The 22,387-nt window shown below is 41.4% G+C and overlaps 1 protein-coding gene across 4 annotated transcripts in view; it reads left to right on the forward strand.

Annotated features, from left to right (window-relative positions):
* The window catches only part of fu (STKc_STK36 domain-containing protein fused), a 197,196-nt gene that overhangs the window by 24,092 nt on the left and 150,717 nt on the right, over positions 1–22,387 (forward strand). For all 4 annotated transcript variants that reach the window (XM_067141970.2, XM_067141971.2, XM_067141974.2 and 1 more), the window contains exon 2: positions 2,115–2,228. In XM_067141970.2, the coding sequence (XP_066998071.2) occupies positions 2,115–2,228 (114 nt within the window). The remainder of the gene's footprint in view (positions 1–2,114; positions 2,229–22,387) is intronic.

The following is a 22,387-nucleotide window of genomic DNA, read 5'->3' on the forward strand; positions in this document are numbered from 1 at the left end:
AAAATAAGTGTTTCTTTTTTAAAGGAGATTCTAAATACCAATTTTTACATCTGTAAACTTGTAAAGTGTTGAGATATAGATACATTCATTTTAAAAATCCCCCTCCCCTTTTCACCCCCCCACCATTAATTGAATTTTCCAAAAACAAAAATACAACTTTCTTTATTTTTAATGGAGATCCCAAATACCAATTTTCGGGTCTGTAATATCTTCAGTTCCTGAGATATAAGGATCCTCATTAAAGGCATTCAGCCTGTTTCTCACCTTTTCACCCCTCCTATTGGGATTTTCTGAAAACAAAAAATACATGTTTATTTTTAAAGGAGATTCTAAATATCAGTTTTTACATCTGTGAACTTTTAAAGTTTTGAGATATTGATACACTCATTTTAAAAAATCATCCCCCTTTTTACGCACTTAGCGACGGAATATCCAAAAATCCTCCCTTAGCGAGCACCTACATTGTAATATAAATGTGTCCTCCAAATTTCATTTCGTTATGTCCACTAGTTTTGACTCGGCGATGATGAATCGGTCAGTCAGGACATGTTCTTTTATATATATAGATTTGGCGTGTTTTTGCAACGCGTATGCACATGTAAAGTTCTTGTGTAGAATGTCATACATTCAAGTGTGGTGATGTATTTTTACAACACGTTAATCGTGCAGTAGTCTTCTTTGGATGAGGCACTTTCATCAAGTGCTAGGTTAAGGATGTGATAAAAACTTGGTGTACACATTAAAATCTTGTTGGACACATAAAACTACTCCTCTGTGTGGTGTCTCTTAAGGACAAAATAGCAGTGCTGTTGTTGTACTCAGCAACGTCTTCCAATACTTTTGTTACAGGTACGTAATTAGGTGGTATGTAGTTGAACTGTAGGCTAAGGTTTCTCAGTCCAACATGGAATTGTGAAGCCTGAAGAATAAAAGAAAAGACTTAGTTTAGATTAGTTTAGATGTAAGGGCTTAATGAGCCAAGGCAAAAGAATGACCTGTGTGGTTATATGTAGAGGCTCACCTTGCTCGGCGTGCTGTGTAGTTTACCATGCGGAGAGGAGATGTAAACTAAAGCGTGTAGGCCTGGCCAGAGTAGGTAATTGGGAGTGGGGAGGGGAAGGCTTCACTTTTCTGGACACGATTATTAATTCGGAACAGTGTGCTGACACTGAGAAACACTCGTTGACAGATGGAAGTGGTGCGCGATATCCGTTGTAAGGCAACAGTGCCGTCATGCTGTCTTCTACCTAAAACTTAGGATCTTCACATCTCGCAAGCTAATGGAGATTTTTAAGATACAATTTTTGCATTCCACTCTTCTATACAAATTCTAAGTGAATTAATTATCAACAAAAACATGATTTTGATGAGTTTACTGGGCCTTTAAGTGGTGTGTAGTGTGTAAGAGAATTGCACAAAGGGCTTTTCTAATCTTTTCATTCCTACCTACTGTATCCTCCTCCTCCTCCTCCTGCTTTTCCCACACCATGGTGGGGTCATGGGTGTGAACCATGTTACACGTGTAGACTTGGGCCTGTTTGACGGCCAGACGCCCTTCCTGATGCCAAACCTTCGTGGAGGGATGTATTCACTACTGCGTGTTTCTATGGTGGTTGATAGTGTGGCGTGGTTATGAAGAGGAGTGTCCTAGGACGAACAAGAACACCCAGTCTCAGAGTCAGGGGAATTAACCAGACCCGATTAAAATCCGTGATCCTCCTGGGAATTAGACCTGGGTTCCTCTGAACTAAAGCCCTCAATGATAACATTTAGCCATTTTTACCTGTCCTACAAATATGAATGTTCCGGACTAGTTGGCCATGCGGTTAGGGGCGTGCAGCTGCGAGCTTGCATCCAGGAGATAGTGGGTTTGAACCTCACTCTCGGCAGCCCTGAATATAGTTTTCCGTGGTTTTCCATTTTCACACTAGGCAAATGCTGGGGCTGTACCTTAATGAAGGCCATGGCCACTTCCTTCCCACTCCTAGGCCTTTCCTATCCCATCGTCGCCATTAGACCTATCTGTGTCGGTGCGACGTTAAGCAAAATAGAAAAAAAAATAGTGTCTTTAGTATAGTGTACTTACCTGTGAAATTGTTGTTTCTTATGTGCAGAGAGGGAGGTCAGAGAAGGAGCTCCGAAGCCTCAGGCAAGAGTGTGAAATCCAGCGACACTTAAATCACCCTAACATCATTCACATGCTTGACTCCTTTGAAACTGAAAATGAGGTAAGTTTGTTTTCATTATATGCAACAGTGGCGTATGCTGGGATCAAGACATGGGCTATCACTAGACTTAGGTTACCCTTTTCCAATGGTTGGTTTAGTGAACGTAAATCCTTAAGCATTTTTAGATGTAGCCAATAGCTAATGAAGGGGGGCGACGGGGGCAGTTGCCCTCTCACTTTGTGGAGAAAACATTACATTTTTATTCCATTTTATCTGGCTAAAACTAGGAAATTTATAAATGATTAAAACAAGCAATTTGTACAAGCCTTGATGTCTTATCAGCTAATTATTTCCTTTATGTTCTTCAATTATTAACAAAATTATTAGCGGAAGTATGCACCAAATGTCGTTCGTTGTGGCTAACCGATTTGTATAGCGCCGCATGAAGTAGTGGAGACTTTGCATATGCTATGAGGAAGGGTGGTAGGGGTATATATTTTTTGCCAGGTCATGTACATGAGGTATGATTCACCTGCTTGCCACGCGCATTTGTCGGTCTGGCAGTCTCTTTAGTGTCTGTTAGTTTCTTAGCATAGTCAAATGCTGAATGATTTTTAATTGTAATCACCCCGTACTTTTATTTAATTGTAATACAGTTGTAATATAGTTCCCGACCGAGCTTGAGATTGGGCCAGCTAGGAAGACAGCCGGTGAGGGGAAGTGTGCGAGTGAGAAAGCAGACTCGTGAGAGCAAGAACACTGACTTCCCCTTCTCGCTCTGTGTTGTGGCGACGCACAGTTGACCCGAAATATTTGTCATAACTGACATGTAACACTCCGCAGATTTTCAGTTAGTGGAATTCCCTTCCAGCTGTAAATTACAGACATACCTAGCCAAAACAAATTTATTTAGAAGTATTACAGATGATAGATAGATTTAAGGAGTTAGAACATAATTTAACCTCTTATTACAGTAGTTGTCAAAATGTTTCCGTGTATCAATTTGCATAGCCATTGTTTTAAATTATAATTAGATGTAGAATTAACTTTACGATACTGTAGACGTACAGTGTAGAATATGGTTTGGCATAACAGCGGGCTTCATAACTTGAGCCATGTCATGTAAAATAAGTTGATAATAATAACTTTTGCTACAAGGTGAGAAAGACTATGTGATTGTATGTCCCTAGCTCCTTAATGCCGAGATTTTCTTGCTCTCTTGTAAAATAAGAAATGTGACTTAATAACACAACATACATATAACGATATAATGGTTTTCAGGTACAAAAACAAAATATAATTCATAAAAAGAAATACAGTAAAGGGTCTGCATATGCTGAGTAAAAGGCAACAACGTATGTATACAAAGATAACGTAAATGACACTTGAAATAAGAAATAATAAAATAATGACACTATATTCACAAAATGAGCACATACTTGTTTCGTACTGTCCTCTACAGCTCTTCAATTCCACTGAGTCCTTCTTCATCACTTCTGTTGTCGGTTCCCAGCTGGATCACAAAGGACTCTATAATGTCTTCAAGAGGTTCCTCATCCCTCATGAAGTCTTTCAGGGTGATAAGGGGGCATTCGAAGGACCGACTGACCGTACTGTTCCATGACTTCATCTAGGACGTAGGTTTTGTGTGCTGGCTTGTGCTATTTGATAAGCTCATAAAGCTTGTGTTTGTACATCATCTCACGGTGTGGAATGTTCCTATTCGCTAGCCAGGAGATCATTGTCACTTCCTGTGAGCTAGAGGTTGGAGCACGATCTGCTTCCTTGTTGTGATATGATGCATTGTCAGTCATGAGAACACTGCGAGGTGGAAGGTCAGGAATAAGCATATCTTTCACCCAATTAAAATAATTGTCACAATTCATGTCACCATGTAGTCGCCAGTCTTGCTGCCAGACTTCCAGATTAGCAGACAGTTCTCGATGAAACCCATTTCCCCACCAGTATGTACAACAATAAGTATTGTTCCTTTTGATATGGGAGGTGATATACCGTATATTGAATTATCAGACCATCCTTTGCTGGATTCATGGGACGTATGGATATAAGTTTCATCCATGTACACTATAGGCCTATCCTCTGCCTGGTACTGAGTATTTTTTTTTTTTTTTCAAATAAACAAATCTTTTGTATTTTATGTCATACTTTTCCATTAGGATATGCTTGTTAGTGTCAGATTTTTTCCAACGATGTCCTAATGATCGAAGTATTTGCTTGACAATAGTATTGGATCCTTTGAACTTTAAGTCTTTCTCTGACTTTGCACGAATTCTTGAAACTGTAGGTAAACATTTTTCAACTAAATAAACATTGTTAACAATATGTCTTACGACTCCTTCATCAAAGTCATCCAGTCCAGTAACATTGTTTGTGCGCATTCTTCTTTTGTTTGGTGTTTCAAACAAACTATCCATAGGTTTTCCTAATTATATCGCATTTCGTTTTTCACTCTTAATCCGTGCTACAGAAATTTCTGACACTCCAACAGCTGCTGCTACTCTTTCCTGCACTTTCTTACAATATCTCACTAACTTTTCTTCCATTGCCTTCCTTTCTGTAAGGTGTATATCGTTCAAGATTGCTGCAAGAGTCTGACTCTTTAGCACCTTACGATGCAGGCTACATTTAACGCCTTCCATACTATCACAGATAGGCCTAACGTACACCATTAACTACAGTTTCAAGACAACGAGAAATTAGAAAGCAGCGCTTAACAGCTGATTGTAAACTTATGGACTGAAGTGTCCTTGTAACACGGAGCTCTGTTAGGAGGGGATGCGCTATGCTGGATGGTCCGAAGTGCGCATGCGCAACCAGGCGTCTTCCTAGCCGGCCTGATCTCTAGCTGCAGTCGCTTAAGTGCGGCCAATATCAAGTATTCGGGTGATAGTGGGTTCGAACCCCACTGTTGGCAGCCCTGAAGATGGTTTTCTGTAGTTTCCCATTTTCACACCAGACAAATGTTGGTACTATACCTTAATTAAGGCCACTGCCACTTCCTTCCACTCCTAACCCTTTCCTTGCCCATCGTTACCATAAGAGCTACCTGTGTCAGTGCGACGTCAAGCAACTTGAAAAAAATAGATGTTTGTTTGGTGAAAGTTTTATTGTATAGTATGGAATCAAAATCTCAAAAACTATTATTGCCACACTCAAGTTGGTAGACTGCCAACATTTATGTCTCTATCAAAATTCACTCTGAGAGCATTAAAAACTTAGCATTTTGTAGCTTTTTTCACTTTAGATACAGGCCTGCACCCCCCCCCCCCCCCCCCAACCGCCTCCGCCCATTATATCCTGCAAACCCGGGTACTTTTTCTTGTCTACATTTTTTGCCCCCTCCGCCACTTCTAATCCCTAATCGCCATTACTAAATGGAGAAACCTTCTATGTTGTCAAGGATGCTTCATAAGCTACTGCCCTGGCTTCTGCTACTATAAATACTCAACACCTCATTGGTGGAGATGGTAGCCTAAGGTTTAGCAAATTGAAGTCCGGTTTTGTGACTAAATGGATAGAATGCTTGTGGATGGCCCAGTTCAATTCTCACAATCAACCCCCTCATAGTGTTAATTCTCCGTGGTTGGGGAGAGGGTTTTTATGACGTTTTCACCGTTCATTTCATCTTCATCTTACGTCAGAGATGCCATGCACCATTATTATTATTATTATTTGTATCAATTTAGGAAGGCTCGGCTCGTGCCGGTAACATAATGGGCTGACTCGGCCTAAGCAAGGAGTCACCCTCTTGATTATGAAACTACAGGTACATATATGTACAAATATTTACAACAGAAATAATTACAACATATACATTTATACAATAAATACAAACAACTTCAGACTTCTTATGTCCCCGTTTTGGGAATCTGTTCTTCAGTATTACTGGAATTGCGACCTGGAACTTCATGCTGTTTGGCGTGAGTCAGAGGAAAAGTCGTTCCTAGGAACTTTCTCACAATGTGGCAGGTGCTCAGGAGGGTGGCTTTCTGTAGTTCTACGTATGTGTGATGATGCAGGTTTAATGCGGCCAGAGAGCTGTGCAATCATTTTGGAATAACACCGGTACATGATATTACTATTGGAACTGTGGTGACTGATTCTAGTTTCCACAGGCGTTGTATTTCTATTGCCAGTTCTGTGTATTTTGATATCTTTGTGGCTATTGTTGTTTGCAGATTGGAGGTATTTGGACAAGCAATTTCTATAAGGGATGCGGATCTTTTTGATTTATCGATTAGAATAATATCTGGCCTCTTGTTGCTGAGCATGACATCGGTTATGACTTCTCGGTCCCATAGTAGTTTATATGAAGAGTTTTCGAGAATGGGTGGAGGTGTATATTTCCAATATGCAGTTGATGACTGAAGAAATCCACATTTTACAGAAAGTTTCAGGTGAATGATTTTTGCTACCTGATCATGTCGGTGCTTATAATCGGTGTTGGCCAAGTGTGGGCAACCAGAGATGACGTGCTGTATGCTCTCTGTAGTTCTGGAACAGCGGCGGCAGTTGTCTGAGACAACTGTTGGATCCTTCATGATAAATCTACGGTAGTTCCGTGTAGCAATTACTTGATCTTGGATGGCCAGAACAAATCCTTCTGTTTCTGGGAAAAGACCGGAGTAGGTCAACCAAGCGTGCGACGCAGATTTGTCGATATGAGGTTGATCCAGTTCGTGGGGGTATTTCCCGTGAAGAGGTTTTTGCTTCCACATGGCCATATTCATCTCTTTTGTAGGTGGGGTAGAAACAGGCATTTCTGGCGACGACAGATTGAGAGGTGTATAGTTTATATCGGCTCTGCAAACAGAATGATGAAGACACGATGTATCAGATCTCGAGTGGAAATATTCTCTTAGACTTGATATCAGATTGCTATGTAAATTGACAATGGATAAGAAGCCCCTACCACCTTCTGATCTCGGGAGTGTAAGACGTTCGGTTGCAGGTTTAGGATGGTGCATATGGTACCGGGTGAGTGAAACTGCTGTTTTCGTTTGTAACTGCTGAAGTTCTGTTTGGGTCCATTTTATGATACCAAAGGAGTATGTGAGCAGTGGTACGGCGTACGTATTGACTGCTTTGGTAAGATGTTTAGCTGTCAGTTTTGATGATAGTACCTTGTTGAGACGCGTTATATATTGCTGCGTGACATTTCTCTTGATGTCGGGGTGTTTCATACGAGTGCTCTGATGAAAACCGAGGTATTTGTACATTTCTTCTTCCTCCAGCTGTTGTATGGATTCGTCTCTTAAACTCAGAGGTGTCCCTTGTGCTGAGTAGGATCCTCTGATGACAGTTTGGGTTCTGCATTTGTCCAATCCAAACCGCATGCCTATATCTGAAGAAAACGTCTTGGTAATTGAGAAGAGATGTTGGAGATGGGGTTTGGTAGAGGCATACAGTTTAATGTCATCCATATAGAGTAGGTGGCTGATTTTGAATAGCTCTTCTCGCTTATTCTTAATGCTAAATCCATACCCACTTGTGTTCAGTAGGTAGGATAGTGGATTTAATGCCATGCAGAACCATAATGGACTCAGTGAGTCCCCTTGGAAGATCCCTCGTCGTATTGGTATGGGTCTTGTTGCAACACTGTAGTTTCTTAGAGAAACGTGAAGTGAGGTGTTCCAGTCTGCCATTACCGTCTTAAGGAAGTGAATGATTGAGGGGTCAACTTTATATAGTTCCAGAACATGTATGAGCCAAGTGTGTGGTACTGAATCAAAGGCCTTTTGGTAGTCAATGAAGCACGTGTATAGGTTCCTGGATTTATGGTGTGCTTGTTCCAGGACCACAGTGTCGATAATCAGTTGCTCCTTGCACCCCTTGGTATTCTTCTTGCAACCCTTTTGCTCCTCGGCAATGATGTGGTTTTCCTCGCAGTGTTTCAGAATTCTGTTGGCTATTATAGATGTAAATATCTTATATAGAGTAGATAGACATGTTATAGGCCGATACTTCGCTGGATTTTGCAGATTTTCATCCTTTGGTTTCAGATATGCAATGCCAGTGCACAGGAAAGCTGGGAATGTTGCCGGGTTGTCTAAGAATTTCTGGAAATGTTGAGTCAGAAGGAAATGAGTACATGTAAATTTCTTGTAGTAATAATTGTGTATACGATCAATGCCTGGGGCCTTCCAGTTCTGCAGTTTCTTGATGCTCTGTTGTATTTCTCCGATCTCAACAGCCTTGGTTGCCATATGCTTCACTTCATTACTTCTATCTTTCAGTTCACTGATCCAATGGGCTTCCGCATTGTGCTCTATTGGGTTCGACCATACTCCCGACCAGTAGCTGTGAATTTTTTCTTCGCTGGGCGTATTTCCATCTTGAGCTGCATCTTGTGTTCTCTTGTTCAGATTGTTGTAGAACTGTTTCTCATTTCTTTCGAACATTGCGTTCTGTGATTTTCTCTCTGTGGTGTTTTGGTATCTTTTGAGGCGCTTGGATAATGCGGCCAACTTTTGCTTCATGGTTTCGAGGGTTTCTTGTAGTACTATGCTTCCAGGTTCCTCCAGACTCTGCCTTGAACTGATTTTCAGAATTCGAATAATTTTGTTATTTAGGCATTTCCCTCTGACTCCATTCTCATATTGCTGCAGGCGATTTACGTCCTGGCGGATTTGGATGATGCGTTCTTTCAGGCAAGGTGCCCAAGGTGGTTCTCTCAATTTTTTCTTGACAGACTTATTGTTAGGCAAAAATGGCTTTCCATTGTTCAGTCGTACTGCGGCAAGTGCTGCACAGTATATTGCAGTATGTACTTCAGGGAACGTCTGATGTTCTTTCAGATATTCTGGCAAGACTTTCGAATTAAGATCTTCAATGATTTTTGCAAACTTTTTGGATGATTGCTGCCTTGGCAGTATGGGTCTTTGTGTGGGATCGGTACCAGAATATTCTAGAAGGGCCTTGTAGAATTCAACATGTGTCTTGTCATTATTATTATTATTATTATTATTATTATTATTATTATTATTATTATTATTATTATTATTATTATTATTATTATTATTATTATTAAATAAAAAAAGAATTTTACATCATTTCCAGCGGTCGTACCCATCGTTCACTGGTTTATTAGCTTCATCGGGAGATGAGTGATGGTGTATGACCCATGATTCCAACCAAGGAAAGAGAACACTAAACCTGAATGATTGCACTTCATTTTTGGATCTACCTATAACAAGAAAACTACTCATATAACAGCAGTTCTGGAGTGTCGTCCTACAAGGATGCAGAAGTAAATAGGAGTGAAATACCAGCACTCTGTTATCTACATAATTAAGTTAGAAATATGAGGTGACGAATTTATACTATGAGGAACACATGGTTATTCATTAGCAGTGGCAATCTGACGGAGCGAAGCCTAGCACACCTATACCCCAGGTGCCCGCATCTGTCGGACATACAGCAGCAAGCAGCTCCAGGTGGTACAAGGTGAGAGGAACACAGAGCCTAGGTGGCAAGATCAGTCTCCGGTGCCTTGCTCTCAGAAATCGTGCAACGTTTTATCTCATTGATTTCAAGTTATGTAAATGGAAAAATGTGTCAGATGCCTACATTATAATGTGCTTTAGATTTCCATCGTTCTCATTTGAGGTTTGGGCTTCACCGGTAGCCTTGGTAGCTCTCAGTATACGCCACTGATATGCAACAAGTATCAAACCACATCCAGATGGGCACTGTTACATTGGGGGGCAGTCAACCTCTTGATATTAAAAAGAAGACCAAAGAGCAGATCAAATTCTTGAAAGAGAATGTCTTAGCCATTCTTGGGCTGTATGACCAAGTGGAAGGGAAGACTAGAAAGGCTGCTGAAAGTTGGGTATAGGCTCTTTCAGAAGACTGAAAATGAGAATTGGGTTAGGTAGGAAGACCATACATATGGAAGATACAAAGTATGTAAATAACAGGATCATTATACTGACAATTCATCTGAAGTAAAGAACAAAGATTTTTTTCAAGGGTTTGCTCCACAGACAGGAAATAAAGAACAAGACTTAGAGCAGTTTCTAGAAGAAGCAGTTTCAGCTGAAGGAAATGATGACAGTGGGAAATTTTCTTCCCATATATGTTATTACAGAGTAATGCACAAAAAAAGCTGCATGTTGCTGTTTTATTCGACACTTGTGGTAGCTTGCCGGTACTACCTTTTCCAGGGGACATGGGACTATTACATATGAAAGAGAAAAGTGAGGGTTTCTCCTATTGCACTGGCACATTGACACTGAGATCAGGAAGGCTAGGACAAGGAAGGAAGCAGCTGATGCTTAAGCTAAGGTCTTACGGAAATCACAGAACACTATCTTGAGAGCTGACAAGAGTGAGGTTTGAACCTACCTACATTATCCAGAAATGAGTTAGTATGGTAATCACATTTAGAGAGGATACTTTTCCCACATCCTGGTGGGGTCACGGGTGTGAACTGTGTTACACATGTAGACTTGGGCCTGTTTTATAGCTGGATAACCTTCCTGATGCCAACTCTTTGTGGAGGGATATATTCACTACTGCATGTTTCTATGGTGGTTGATAGTGTTGTGTGGTATGTCATGTGGTTATAATGAGGACTCCTAGCTTTGAGCTTGCATCCAGGAGATAATGGGTTCAAACCCCACTGCCGGCAGCCCTGAAGATGGTTTTCCGTGGTTTCCCACTTTCACACCAGACAAATGCTGGGGCTATACCTTAATTAAGGCCACAGCCGCTTCCTTCCCATTCCTAGGCCTTGCGTGTCCCATCGTCACCATAAGACCTATCTATGTCGGTGCGACGTGAAGCAAATAGCAAGAGAGAGAATCCCATACAGGCCCAAGTCTACATCAGTAATACAGTTCATCCCAGTGATCCCACCAGAGTGTGGGAAAAGCAGTAGAAGAAGGAGGAGGAGGAGGATAGATAGGAATGAAAAAGATCAGGATACTGTATGTCCATACAGATCTGTGCTATTTTCAGCCTGAGAATTTTGAGGAACTGTGCTCAATGCATGTACACATCATCAGTAACAGAAGACATACATGAGGGTCTCTCTTCGTCTTGGGATTACACAAGGAACATGTTGTACACCACTTTTTCTCCAACTTCTATTGCTTCTCTTGGATGACTGTCCATGGTGAGGAAGCTGATTGATGGAGCTTGTCTGCACGTTTGGTTTCACTATTGCAGTACATTCTTGCAATCCGTATGACGTATCATTACTTCAACAACACTGGCTACTTCCATGCATTACCATGACACTTCTAGGAACAGGTTACATGAGTGCATCGGAGGATAGGATTTGGCAGTAGGCTGACTAGGCTCCAGCCTAGGGACCTGCACTACAAAAAATGAATAATAATTAAAAAAAATTGAAAATATTCACAAGTTAAATATGTTCAAAGTTAACAGTAAGTATTAATAGTAATCTTCAATACATAAATTTAATCAGTCGTTAATAGGCACTAAGTCAATTTTTCCTGTATCGAGGTAAAGAAAAAGGTTTTCTTATCTAATTGTAAAGATTTTTTCCTGTCCTGTGTAAGCTTTACTCACCATGATAATATTACTCTAGGGAGGGGTATTCGTTTGGCTTTATCCTCCTTGAAGTTGAAAAGGAAATTAGGATGACATTTTTCTCTTTAACAATGAATCACAAGTTTAATAAGTAGAAGGTTTTATGACGTATAAATGTATAGTGGCCATTAATGCATATTACAGTATTTTCAATGCAAGGCTGTAGAAGAATTAACATCTAGTAATATGCAAGGCAACAAAAGTCTGTGACTTAATTCTCTTTAATCCTTTATGGGACAAAATAACTCTTTCTTTTCAGAAACCTTTTTTGTTTGTTTTAATATTCACAGATGGGTCTAGTTTGCAGTAGAAAAAGAGCATTGACAGGAAATAACATGTTAGGCTTTAAAAATAAATGTAGAAATTAGGTGGTCAGAATCATGACCACCATCTGTTTAAAACGACATTGAATTGCTCACAATCAGTTTGAATCAGCTGCCTGTTTATCCTTAATTGAGTCAAAGAATGTGATTAATTCATCTTGAGTCATTGGTTCTAATATCTCACCAAAATGTCTGCCTGCCATGCTGGAAAAACATACTCTTACAATGATATATGTATTTATTTGATCCTCCTGATCCGTAGCCATGTTGAAACACCGGATCCCGTGAGATCTCCGAAGTTAAGCAACATTGGGCGTGGTCAGGAGTTGGATGGGTTGCCACGCGCTGTTGGTGGGGGTAAGGGAATGGAGGAGCGGAAAGGAACTGGCCACCCTACCGCACGTAAACTCTGGCTCAGGAACACCTCTGCGGAGGTTCGGACCTGCCTTCGGGCAGAATAACCCTTACCTTACCTTACCTTACCTGTTCAATACAAGCTAACTCATTCCTGGAAAATTTATGATGTCCAATAACGGACCATTTATATTGGTATTATAAATTTACTCATTCGGGAAAAATATTTCAGGTTCCCTATGGGAATCAACATCTACATCATCTGATGGCCAGGCAGGCAACAATTTTTGGTAATGGGACCAAGTCTCTCATAGTGCATTGGCACTGCCGGTGGCTCCAAGTAACCTACGCAGTGGTCTCCACGGTTTGTACTAGCCATGTGTCTTGGTCGGTGTGCTATTTACTAACTGATGAGCCCAACTTAGCACACTGGGCTGAAATGCTGGCAACCAGGAATGAGTAAGCTGGTAAATTTATAATGTCCAATAACAGACCATCTATATTGGTATTGGATGAAATCTTTCACTCCTTCTTCCATCCTCAGTTGTACTCTGATTATTGTATCACTAATGTAGCCTACCCTATCCATATTTTCACCCAGGGTTTTGTTAACAATCACTCTTAATCCATTTCTTGCCTCCCCTTCTCCACTTCAGTATAGGGTGTACCCTCCCTCTACTCATCCTCTTCACTCCCTTTCCCCTCCACTTCAAAACAAAGTAGGCAGCAAAAGCAGGTCTTCAGATCTCCTTTGAGGAAAATCAGTTTACAACAAACATAAAGCTGGCACCATAAGAGCTAGATGTGGACCAGGGAAAAACCAAGCAGGTAGGAATGTTTAAATATAGTATCTAGGTTAGTGGTTAGAACTCTGTCTGAGAAAGCAGTCTTCATGTCACACATGAATAAAATCGAAATGGCATACCATCTAACCAAGGGTTTACATACCAAAATATCATAATCCCTGAACACCAAGTTCAGGTATACTATCGCACTATCATTTGCTTTACGTCGCACTGACACAGATAGGTCATACCAAGTACTGCTAGCTGATCTTGTACAAATGCTACCATCGTTAACCCAGTGGCTGGATGAACTTGTTGTTCAACTTTAAAGTTGTGGTATTTAATATCTCTGTTGGCAAGGGTATTGACACCTCACTGCTGTGTATATTGTGCATACATTATACTTTTATTTTCTAATTCTGTGTGTAGTTCTATATGTGCTATATGCTAAATAACCCAAAATCCCTCTTTTCAGCTAACATTTTTACCCTTGGTACTTTGTTATATGCCTTCTCTACAGTATATCTACGAAACGTGAACAGAGCGTTATATTCCTCATATCGCATTTTGCTATTACTTGACACAAAGTGATAGTCTGGTCCTGTGGTCTGAAACTACACTGGTTTTCATCCAACTTACTCTTTACCATTGATTGCACCCTCTTTTCCAAAATGCCTGTGATCACCTTGCCTGGGTACTGATCAACGAAACACCTTGATAGTTGTTGCAATTCTTCCTGTTCTCTTATATATAGGTATGTGCACTTATTGCTTTACCAAGCGAGTCGACTGCATGGTCCAAGGCATGTACCTGTTAGCTTGCATTTGGGAGATAGTAGGTTCAAACCCCACTGTCGTCAGCCCTGAAGATAGTTTTCCGTGGTTTCCCATTTTTACACCAGCCAATGTACCTTAAGGCCACAGCCTCTTCCATTCCAGTCCTATCCCTGTCCTATCCCATCATCCCCCATAAGACCTGTCTGAGTCGGTGCGATGTTAAAACAACAAACAATTACTACTTTCTTCCAATCGGAAGTTACCTTACTCACATTCCATGCTAAATCTGTTACTGTCTGAAGCAATTTCATCCGTACCTTGCCACTGTTTCTACCATTTAAGGTCTAATTTCATCTATTCCTTCTACTTTATGAAAATGTAGTTTATTTACCATCATTTCCTCTTCCGCGAGCGTAATTTCTTTGCCGTCATTTTCCTCCCCCCCATGAGCTCGATTGTTTGGTACAAGTATTGGGAATGTTCATGAAATGAATATCTACGTAAGTTATACTGCAAATAATCAATCAATCAATCAATCAATCAATCAATCAATAATAAATATAGTATTCCCTTTATGTTCCCTTCAAATGCTGTGAGTATTATCACAGAGGTAGAATATTAGTTGCTGGTGAATGTGGTTTTAACTGCTGTACCCTGTGCAGAACTCATAATGTGATCGTGATAAACTGTTAAAGAAACTCTGTCTTATTCTACAATTTCAGTCCTTGTGTGAATACTCCATCCGCATTTCAGTTTTTCTAGGACGGAGGTAGGCAGTGTGGGAAGCTGGGATACGAAAGATGTTATCGTGAATGGAATGAAATGTCGTATGGCTTTTAGTGCCGGGATATCCCAGGACGGGTTTGGCTCGCCAGGTGCAGGTCTTTCCATTTGACTCCCGTAGGCAACCTGCGCGTCATGATGAGGATGAAATGATGATGAAGACAACATATACACCCAGCCCCCGTGCCATTGGAATTAACCAATTAAGGTTAAAATCCCCGACCCGGCCGGAAATCAAACCCGGGACCCTCTGAACCGAAGGCCAGTACGCTGACCGTTCAGCCAACGAGTCGGGCGTGAATGGAATGATAGGGGTGGAATATGGTTTGGGAATGGGCTAGGAGTCATAGGGAATTGAGTTTTTTTTTTACTTGTTATTCCTTCTAGGATCTTAGATAATTCAGAAATAAGAATTGAGACTGATGGGTCTATAGGAATGGATTAGGTTTAAGGAAAAGGAGGATATTGGATTTTCCCCAATGTCCAGGGTAGAATCCAGTATATAGTATGATTGTATATTTTGCACTTAGAAAGGCAATAAGGATTGGAGGGGCTTCTTGGATATGTTGGTAGGAAATTTGATTGGGGCCAGGGCAGGTATTTTTCCTATGTTTCAAAAATTGGGATATTTCTCAAGGCATAATAGCATTTACAGAATGGGAATAATCGACTTGGGGTTTAAGTTCAGGACATTCTGGGTTTGCAAGTGTGTTAATGACATGTTCATTAGGATGATAATATTATTGAGACTGGGAGATGGGGAGAAAACTGTTGTAGTAGTTGGCAAATAAGTCAGATTTTTCTTTGTCATTAGTTGGGTGATTGGGAGGATTGAAGATTGGATAGCGAGGAAGAGGTTTATTTGTTTAGTCAGTCGGTGTAAAGTTTTCCAGAATTGTTTAAGTGTCATGTTGGTCTGCTAGCTCATCACAGCTGTTCATACAAAATTTATATTTTATTGCTTTAATATAGGAGCGAGCGTGTAATAAAGTGTGTTGGTGTTGTTGCAAGATTACTGGGTTTCTAGTTCTTGTATATGAGTGATAATAATCATGCGCTAACTGGAGAAGGTGTAGTGCTTTAGGTTGAATTGGAGGTTTAGTAGGGTGATACAAGTGGCAGGGAATGTGGAGTCTATCTGCAGTGAAAATAGCCTGTTCGACCATGGTGATGGCAGTATTGAGGTTGATTATGGAGGGGAGAAGTGTCTTTGAATAATTCATTAATTGTATTACGATAACTGTTCTAATTTGTATCAGGAAAACGTCGGGAAGGCGGGGGTGCAGGAGGTGGTTGATGTCTGTGCGGAAGTATTCCAGGGTGGGTGATGAGGGCGGGAGCATGATCAATTCCAACATGACTTGCTTTTTGAATGGTGGGTGAGTTGGCAAGGGATGGTGATAGAATTAAAACGTCTGGGGTAGAGTTGGACATGGGTAGTGTGTGGAAAGGAAAGGGAAGTCGTATAACCTGTAGATGATTACATAGATCTTTAAAAGTATTGGTCTGTGTAACAGTGTATAAATTTACACTAATGTCTGCAAGAATTATGTAATCAGGAAATGTGGAATCAATATATTTCATAAAGTCAGTAGGGACTGGTTTGTCTGATAAATATATAGTTGCAATAACAATTGATTTTAGGGGTGTAATAATTTCTAATATGAGATATTCATTAAAACTGGAGTAAATTGAAAAAAGTGTTGTTCTTCTGTGAAGTAACCGTGCTTCGTTGGGGTGGTCACCTCTATAGAGATTGAAAGATCTGAATTTTGAGGTTTAATTTTCTTGTCCAGAGCATACTAGGATAAATAAATGTCGAATAGTCCCTGATCAGCATTAAGAGAACAATGTTTACATAAGAAATTTTCATAAATTTAATACACGAATGGGATCGTATTTAGGGGAAAGAATACAAAATGCATTCTATTCCCTGAGTACGTCACTTCAACATACGTATTGAGAACTATTCGGGCAGCTAGTTGCGCTTGGGACAGGATATGGGGGCGGTGAAAAGAATGGATGTTCTGAAGTATCATGGGTAATAAAGCTAATGATAATTTCAGAACTAGGGGAAGGGAGGATGAGGAAGGTGCGGAGGTGGGGAGATTCTGGGATGTGACTGGTACTACTGTTTCAAGTTGTGTGGGTTCAGGGATGATTTCAGTTTACATTTGAAATTGAATGCGGGATGAGGTAAGTTACAATTAATACAATTGGAAGCAGATTTGTTATTACAGTGGTTAGTAGGATGCTCTGGTCTTGTGCAGATACCACATACCTCTGCCTGGACTCATGGGCTGCCGGGTGGATGGTCGTACCGCTGGCAGTGCACATAGCGGAATTTCTGTGGAGCGGCAGATTGAGATGTCTCCACCCTGTGACGCTGGTCATAAATCATCGTTCCATTCCGATTCCTCAGTAAGGCGTCTAGTGTGGCGACGTCCCTCGATAGAATCCGCACCAGGCTGGTAGGTCCTTGGGCATTACGGATCATTGCCACCCAGTAGATCAGGTGACCTTCCAACTGGAGCTGGGCGGCTGCCTCGTCGTCCATGAGGTCACGGTCTACCCGTATGCTACCACTGAGGAGACGGATGCAGGAAGGCGTGATGAACTACTACTACTACTACTACTACTACTACTACTACTACTACTACCGAGCTCGATAGCTGCAGTCGCTTAAGTGCGGCCAGTATCCAGTATTCGGGAGATAGTAGGTTCGAACCCCACTGTCGGCAGCCCTGAAAATGGTTTTCTGTGGTTTCCCATTTTCACACCAGGCAAATGCTGGGGCTGTACCTTAATTAAGGCCACGGCCGCTTCCTTCCCACTCCTAGCCCTTCCCTGTCCCATCGTCGCCATAAGACCTATCTGTGTCGGTGCGACGTAAAGCAACTAGCAAAAAAACTACTACTACTACTACTACTACTACTACTACTACTACTGCTACTACTACTTTTTCGTTCCTCCCCTGAAGGTGGAGGTGGGTCTCTTAGACGGTAACACCATCTCTCAGGACGGGAGATTTGTTACGGTGAAGGAGATGCACGGAGAAGGTGAGAGGGTTGGCGGTTGTGGCCTATACTAGGAACTGTCCTGGAAGGTTCACTGCAGAATTACAAGAACCTGTTTACCTAGTCAATATAAGGGCTGACAGACTTTTGCCTCTTTATTTTACCCTCAGGGACTGAACCTGGTCTATTAATAAGAAATTAATGTATGTAGTAATTATCTCCATCAATTCATATGGAAGACTTGAACTTTAAAGTAATTACGAGCAGTTTAAAATGGAAAAATAATTAGTGGACAGCGTGAACATTTTACAATCCAGTAAAAGAAACTCTTTCTGTTTTAGTAAAGTTTTATGGAGCTGAGCTTCATATTCCACCAAATAGTCCTCTATATTTCACTTATGCTGTAGTGTCGATGGTTAAGGTTCTCCTTTAACACACTGTTTAGACTTTGAATCAGAATCTTGTGAATAATCTCTTTGCATCTTATCTTGGTAAAATATTCCTTGAATTTTCTTTCTAATGGTTGAGAAATTCGTTAATGAGTGTAATTGTCACAAATCAAATGAAAGTGGATTTGATGAGATTGGGTCAGTTGTTATTCAATAATTTGACTAAATGCTTTAAACTAGAGTTCGATACCCTACCTGTCCACTTACAGGGTATGGAATGAATTTGATAGCTTTTTGCTCATGTTCAAATTTGTTGCTCTTGTGTTAAAATACATATTGTTAAGATGGAATATGGTATGTTCCTTCATCCCTTTGATTATCCCAACTTCCGCTATTTATGAACATTCCAAATGGATCTACGTGCCTTCAGATTTTGAGGTAGATGACCCTGGCTCGCACTTTCTACTATTAGGATATTTTTTCCCCACGTGTTAACTTGGTCTTGTACTCTCCGTGGCCACCTCTCCTTGCATAGCACATTCACTTTGCTTCTACTGCGCTGCACTAACTCTACGCTAACTCTGCGCCAACTCTGTGCTAACTCTACTCCAATTGGATTACGGCATAGTTCTTTCTCGTGACACAGTCCATAACAAGATGCTATGAATTGTGACATTGTAGCTAACCAATATATATATATACACTGACTTAGCAGATGTCATGGGGTAGTCACCTAATAGCGTGTGGGGCCTCCTCTGGCCCTGCGAACTGCAGTGAGACGCCGTGGAAGTGAGTCGACAAGTCCCTGGTTGTCCTCTGGATGCAACTGACACCAATCGTTTGCAGAGCGGCTGCCAATGCTGGTCTGTCCGTGGGTGCAGGACCCATGGCACGGAGCCTGCGTTCCAAGACATCCCAGATATGCTCGATAGGGTTCATATCGGGGCTCCTGGGTGGCCATGGCAGTCGTTGGACCTCCGCTGCATGTTCCTGGAACCATTCTCGGGCAACATGGGAGCGATGTGGCAGCGCGTTATCATCTTGAAACACCGCAGAACCGTCTGGGCGCTAGAAGGCCAAAAATGGGTGGAGATGGTCCCCAAGCAGCTCAACATACCGCGTACCATTCAAAGTCTCTTCCAGAACAACTAGTGGGCCCATTCCATACCAGGAAAATACACCCCAGACCATAACAGAGACACCAGCGCCCTGAACCACACCTTCGAGGCAGGTGGGATCCTCGCTTCTGTGGTCTACACCATACACGGTGCCTTCCATTGGCATGGTGCAGTTGAAATCGTGATTCGTCCGACCATATCACTTTACGCCATTGTTCCAGTGTCCATCCCTGGTGACTGGCGACAAATGCGCGTCGTCGTGCCCGATGACGTTGGGTTAACAGTGGCAGCCGTTGCGGCGCCGGCTCCCATACCCCATAGAACCCATGTTCCTATGGATTGTCCACTGGGAGACGTGTCTAGCATGGCCTGTGTTGAATTGAGCCGTGATTTATTGCACGGTTGCCCGTCTGTCACTATTGACAATCCGTCTCAGATGTCGCTGGTCACGGTCATCGAGGGTGGCTGGACGGCCGGTCGTTCAGCTGTTGTGGACAGTGACACCCGCATTCAACCATTTACGATACACCCTGGACACGGTTGATCGTGTGAAGCCAAATTCCCGCACCACTTCCGAAATAGCACTTCCCATCCGTCGGGCACTGACCACCATGCCCCGTTCGAATGGTGTCAGCTCACGATGACGTTCCATGTTACACCTGTCACATGCACAGCCACTGCTCACAAGGTCTCCTATACAACTGCCGCTGGCACAGGGGGCGTGTGGTGCGCAGACAACACACCTGTGCATCAGTGCTCCGCTATCCCATGACATTTGCTCAGTCAGTAATTCGTATTTGTACATAATTTCCTTTAGGTCCCGGCAAAATATAATTTAAAAGCGTGTTAATTAAATCTTATTTATACGTAATCAGTTTGTACGTAATTCGCTGTTATACGTATTAAGTGCCAGTGAAATATAACTGAGTTTTGCGTAATTGTAATGAGAATGTGCTTTTAAAAAATAAACTACTGTATTTACGAAGTTCCCTCTTTGTCGGCGTAGGCGGAAATAGAGCGATCGGGTTTCGGTGCTGAAACAGAACAGAGAGTTTCGCCGAGTGACATTGTTGACCCTTACTTACTGGCGGCTTAACAAAGACTCCTCCTATACCTTAGTCGTTTTTAACACGCCGCCGAAGATTAAGGCACATTGTAAGCAAAATGGGCGGTTTCGGTGCTTAAACAAAAGAAAATACAGTAAATTTGTTTGAATATGAGAATTTCTTTCGTGGGAACAACGGAGAATAAAATGTCCACGATGCCGGTATCTGATGTTTACTGTTGAACAGTAGTTGCTTTTGATTAGCCATGGAGAACAGAAAAGGGAAAAGTTATACGAGAAGTGGACGCTAATCCACACAAAACGAAAACTGAAATCGCTTCAGACTTAGGCATTGCTTATACCACGCTATGTACAGTCATCAGTAAAAGAAACGCTATTTTGGATGAGTTCTTAAAACTGGGTTCAAAATCAGCAAAGCGCAGCCGTCAGCAAGAAGGATGGTACGTAGATTTGGAGAAAGCACTTTTCACATGGTTCCAGCAAAAGCGGGCTGCAGCTCTACCAATTAGTGCAGACATGCTGAAGGCAAAGGCGATAGATTTAGCTAAAATGATGAGTATCACTGCTGCTTTCAAGGCTTCATCGGGATGGTTGCAAGGATTTAAATATCGTCATGGAATTACACGGAGAAGAATTTGCGGTGACTCAAAATCTGCAGATGACGTCACGGTGCAACATTGGAAAGAGGAGGTTCTGCCAGGTATCGTAAGCAATTATCAGCCTCCAAACATCTACAGCTGTGATGAGACCGGCCTATTCTACAATTTCCTTCCTAATAAGACATTAGCTGAAAAAGGTGACTCATGCCACGGAGGGAAGAAAAATAAAATTCGTGTAACAGTACTTCTCGCCACCAATGCAGGTGGATCTGACAAACTTCCTCCACTTGTGATAAGAAAATCGAAGAATCCGAGGTGTTTTAAGGGTTCGAAAACAAAACCTAAGGAAGTTGAATCCAATGGAACAGTGGTTGAAAAAACTGGACATTAAAATGAAAAAGAAACAGAAGAAGATCCCTCATTTTATGGATCGATGTGCAGTACATCCACCTCAAATCGTTCTGGAGAATATCCAAATGGAATTTTTCCCTCCTAACTGTACCAGCGTTCTACAACTGCTTGATTTGGGCATCATTGCAAATTTCAAAGTGCATTATAGAAAAATGCTGGTTCAACATTTAATATCACTGAGTGATGCAGGAAATGAACCTCTCTCCATTAATTTGCTACAAGCCATGAACTTTATTTCGGCTGCCTGGAAGCAGGTGTCATCCTCCACAATCAGCAACCGTTCCTGCAAAACTGGTGTCTGACGAAAAGAGGCTGACTCTAATTATGATGTGATTATGGGGACGAAGTTTTGTCTGGTAATGAGCTAATGGTGGGTGTATAAAAAATAGAATTCGATACTTTTGTGCATTTCGATGACAATCTGGCTGTATGTGGAGAACTACCGGATGAAGAGATTATTGCTGATGTATGCCAACAACGCAGCGGTGTTGGACCAGCTGCAAGCGATAGTGACATTGGAGATGGAGATAACGACTTGAATCTTGACACCTGAACTGAGTGAAGTGTTAAAGTGCAATCGAAGTGTGTAGGCGTTCCATCAGTGCGAAAAGTTGAAGTGAAAATGCTTTGAATGCATTACCAAGTTTGCTAAAGGAGGTTTATATTCTTAATGCAAGAAAAGTGAAACAAGCCAAACTATCTGATTTCTTTAAGGCCGGGCCAAGTTCAAAATAATATTTTCTGTCTTAATGTATTTATTATTTGCAAGGATTTACACATGTAGGTCTATTCCATTGGTTTTTCAGTAAATATGTGATGTATTGCGTAAGTCTGATTTCTAGGTAATTCTGAGTTACAAGTAGTTTTTTCTCTTCCCCTTGATATACATATAAGTCGGGTTCAACTGTGTATATATACTCTCTCTTGTAATTAAGCTGCCGTTTAATAAACACTACCCTTCGATCATTAGTTGTAAAAATCTCTGGCAGTGCCTTTTGCAAGCATGGGGAACTATA

Source organism: Anabrus simplex, chromosome 2 (assembly GCF_040414725.1).
Source record: "Anabrus simplex isolate iqAnaSimp1 chromosome 2, ASM4041472v1, whole genome shotgun sequence".
NCBI classification, from domain to species: domain Eukaryota; kingdom Metazoa; phylum Arthropoda; class Insecta; order Orthoptera; family Tettigoniidae; genus Anabrus; species Anabrus simplex.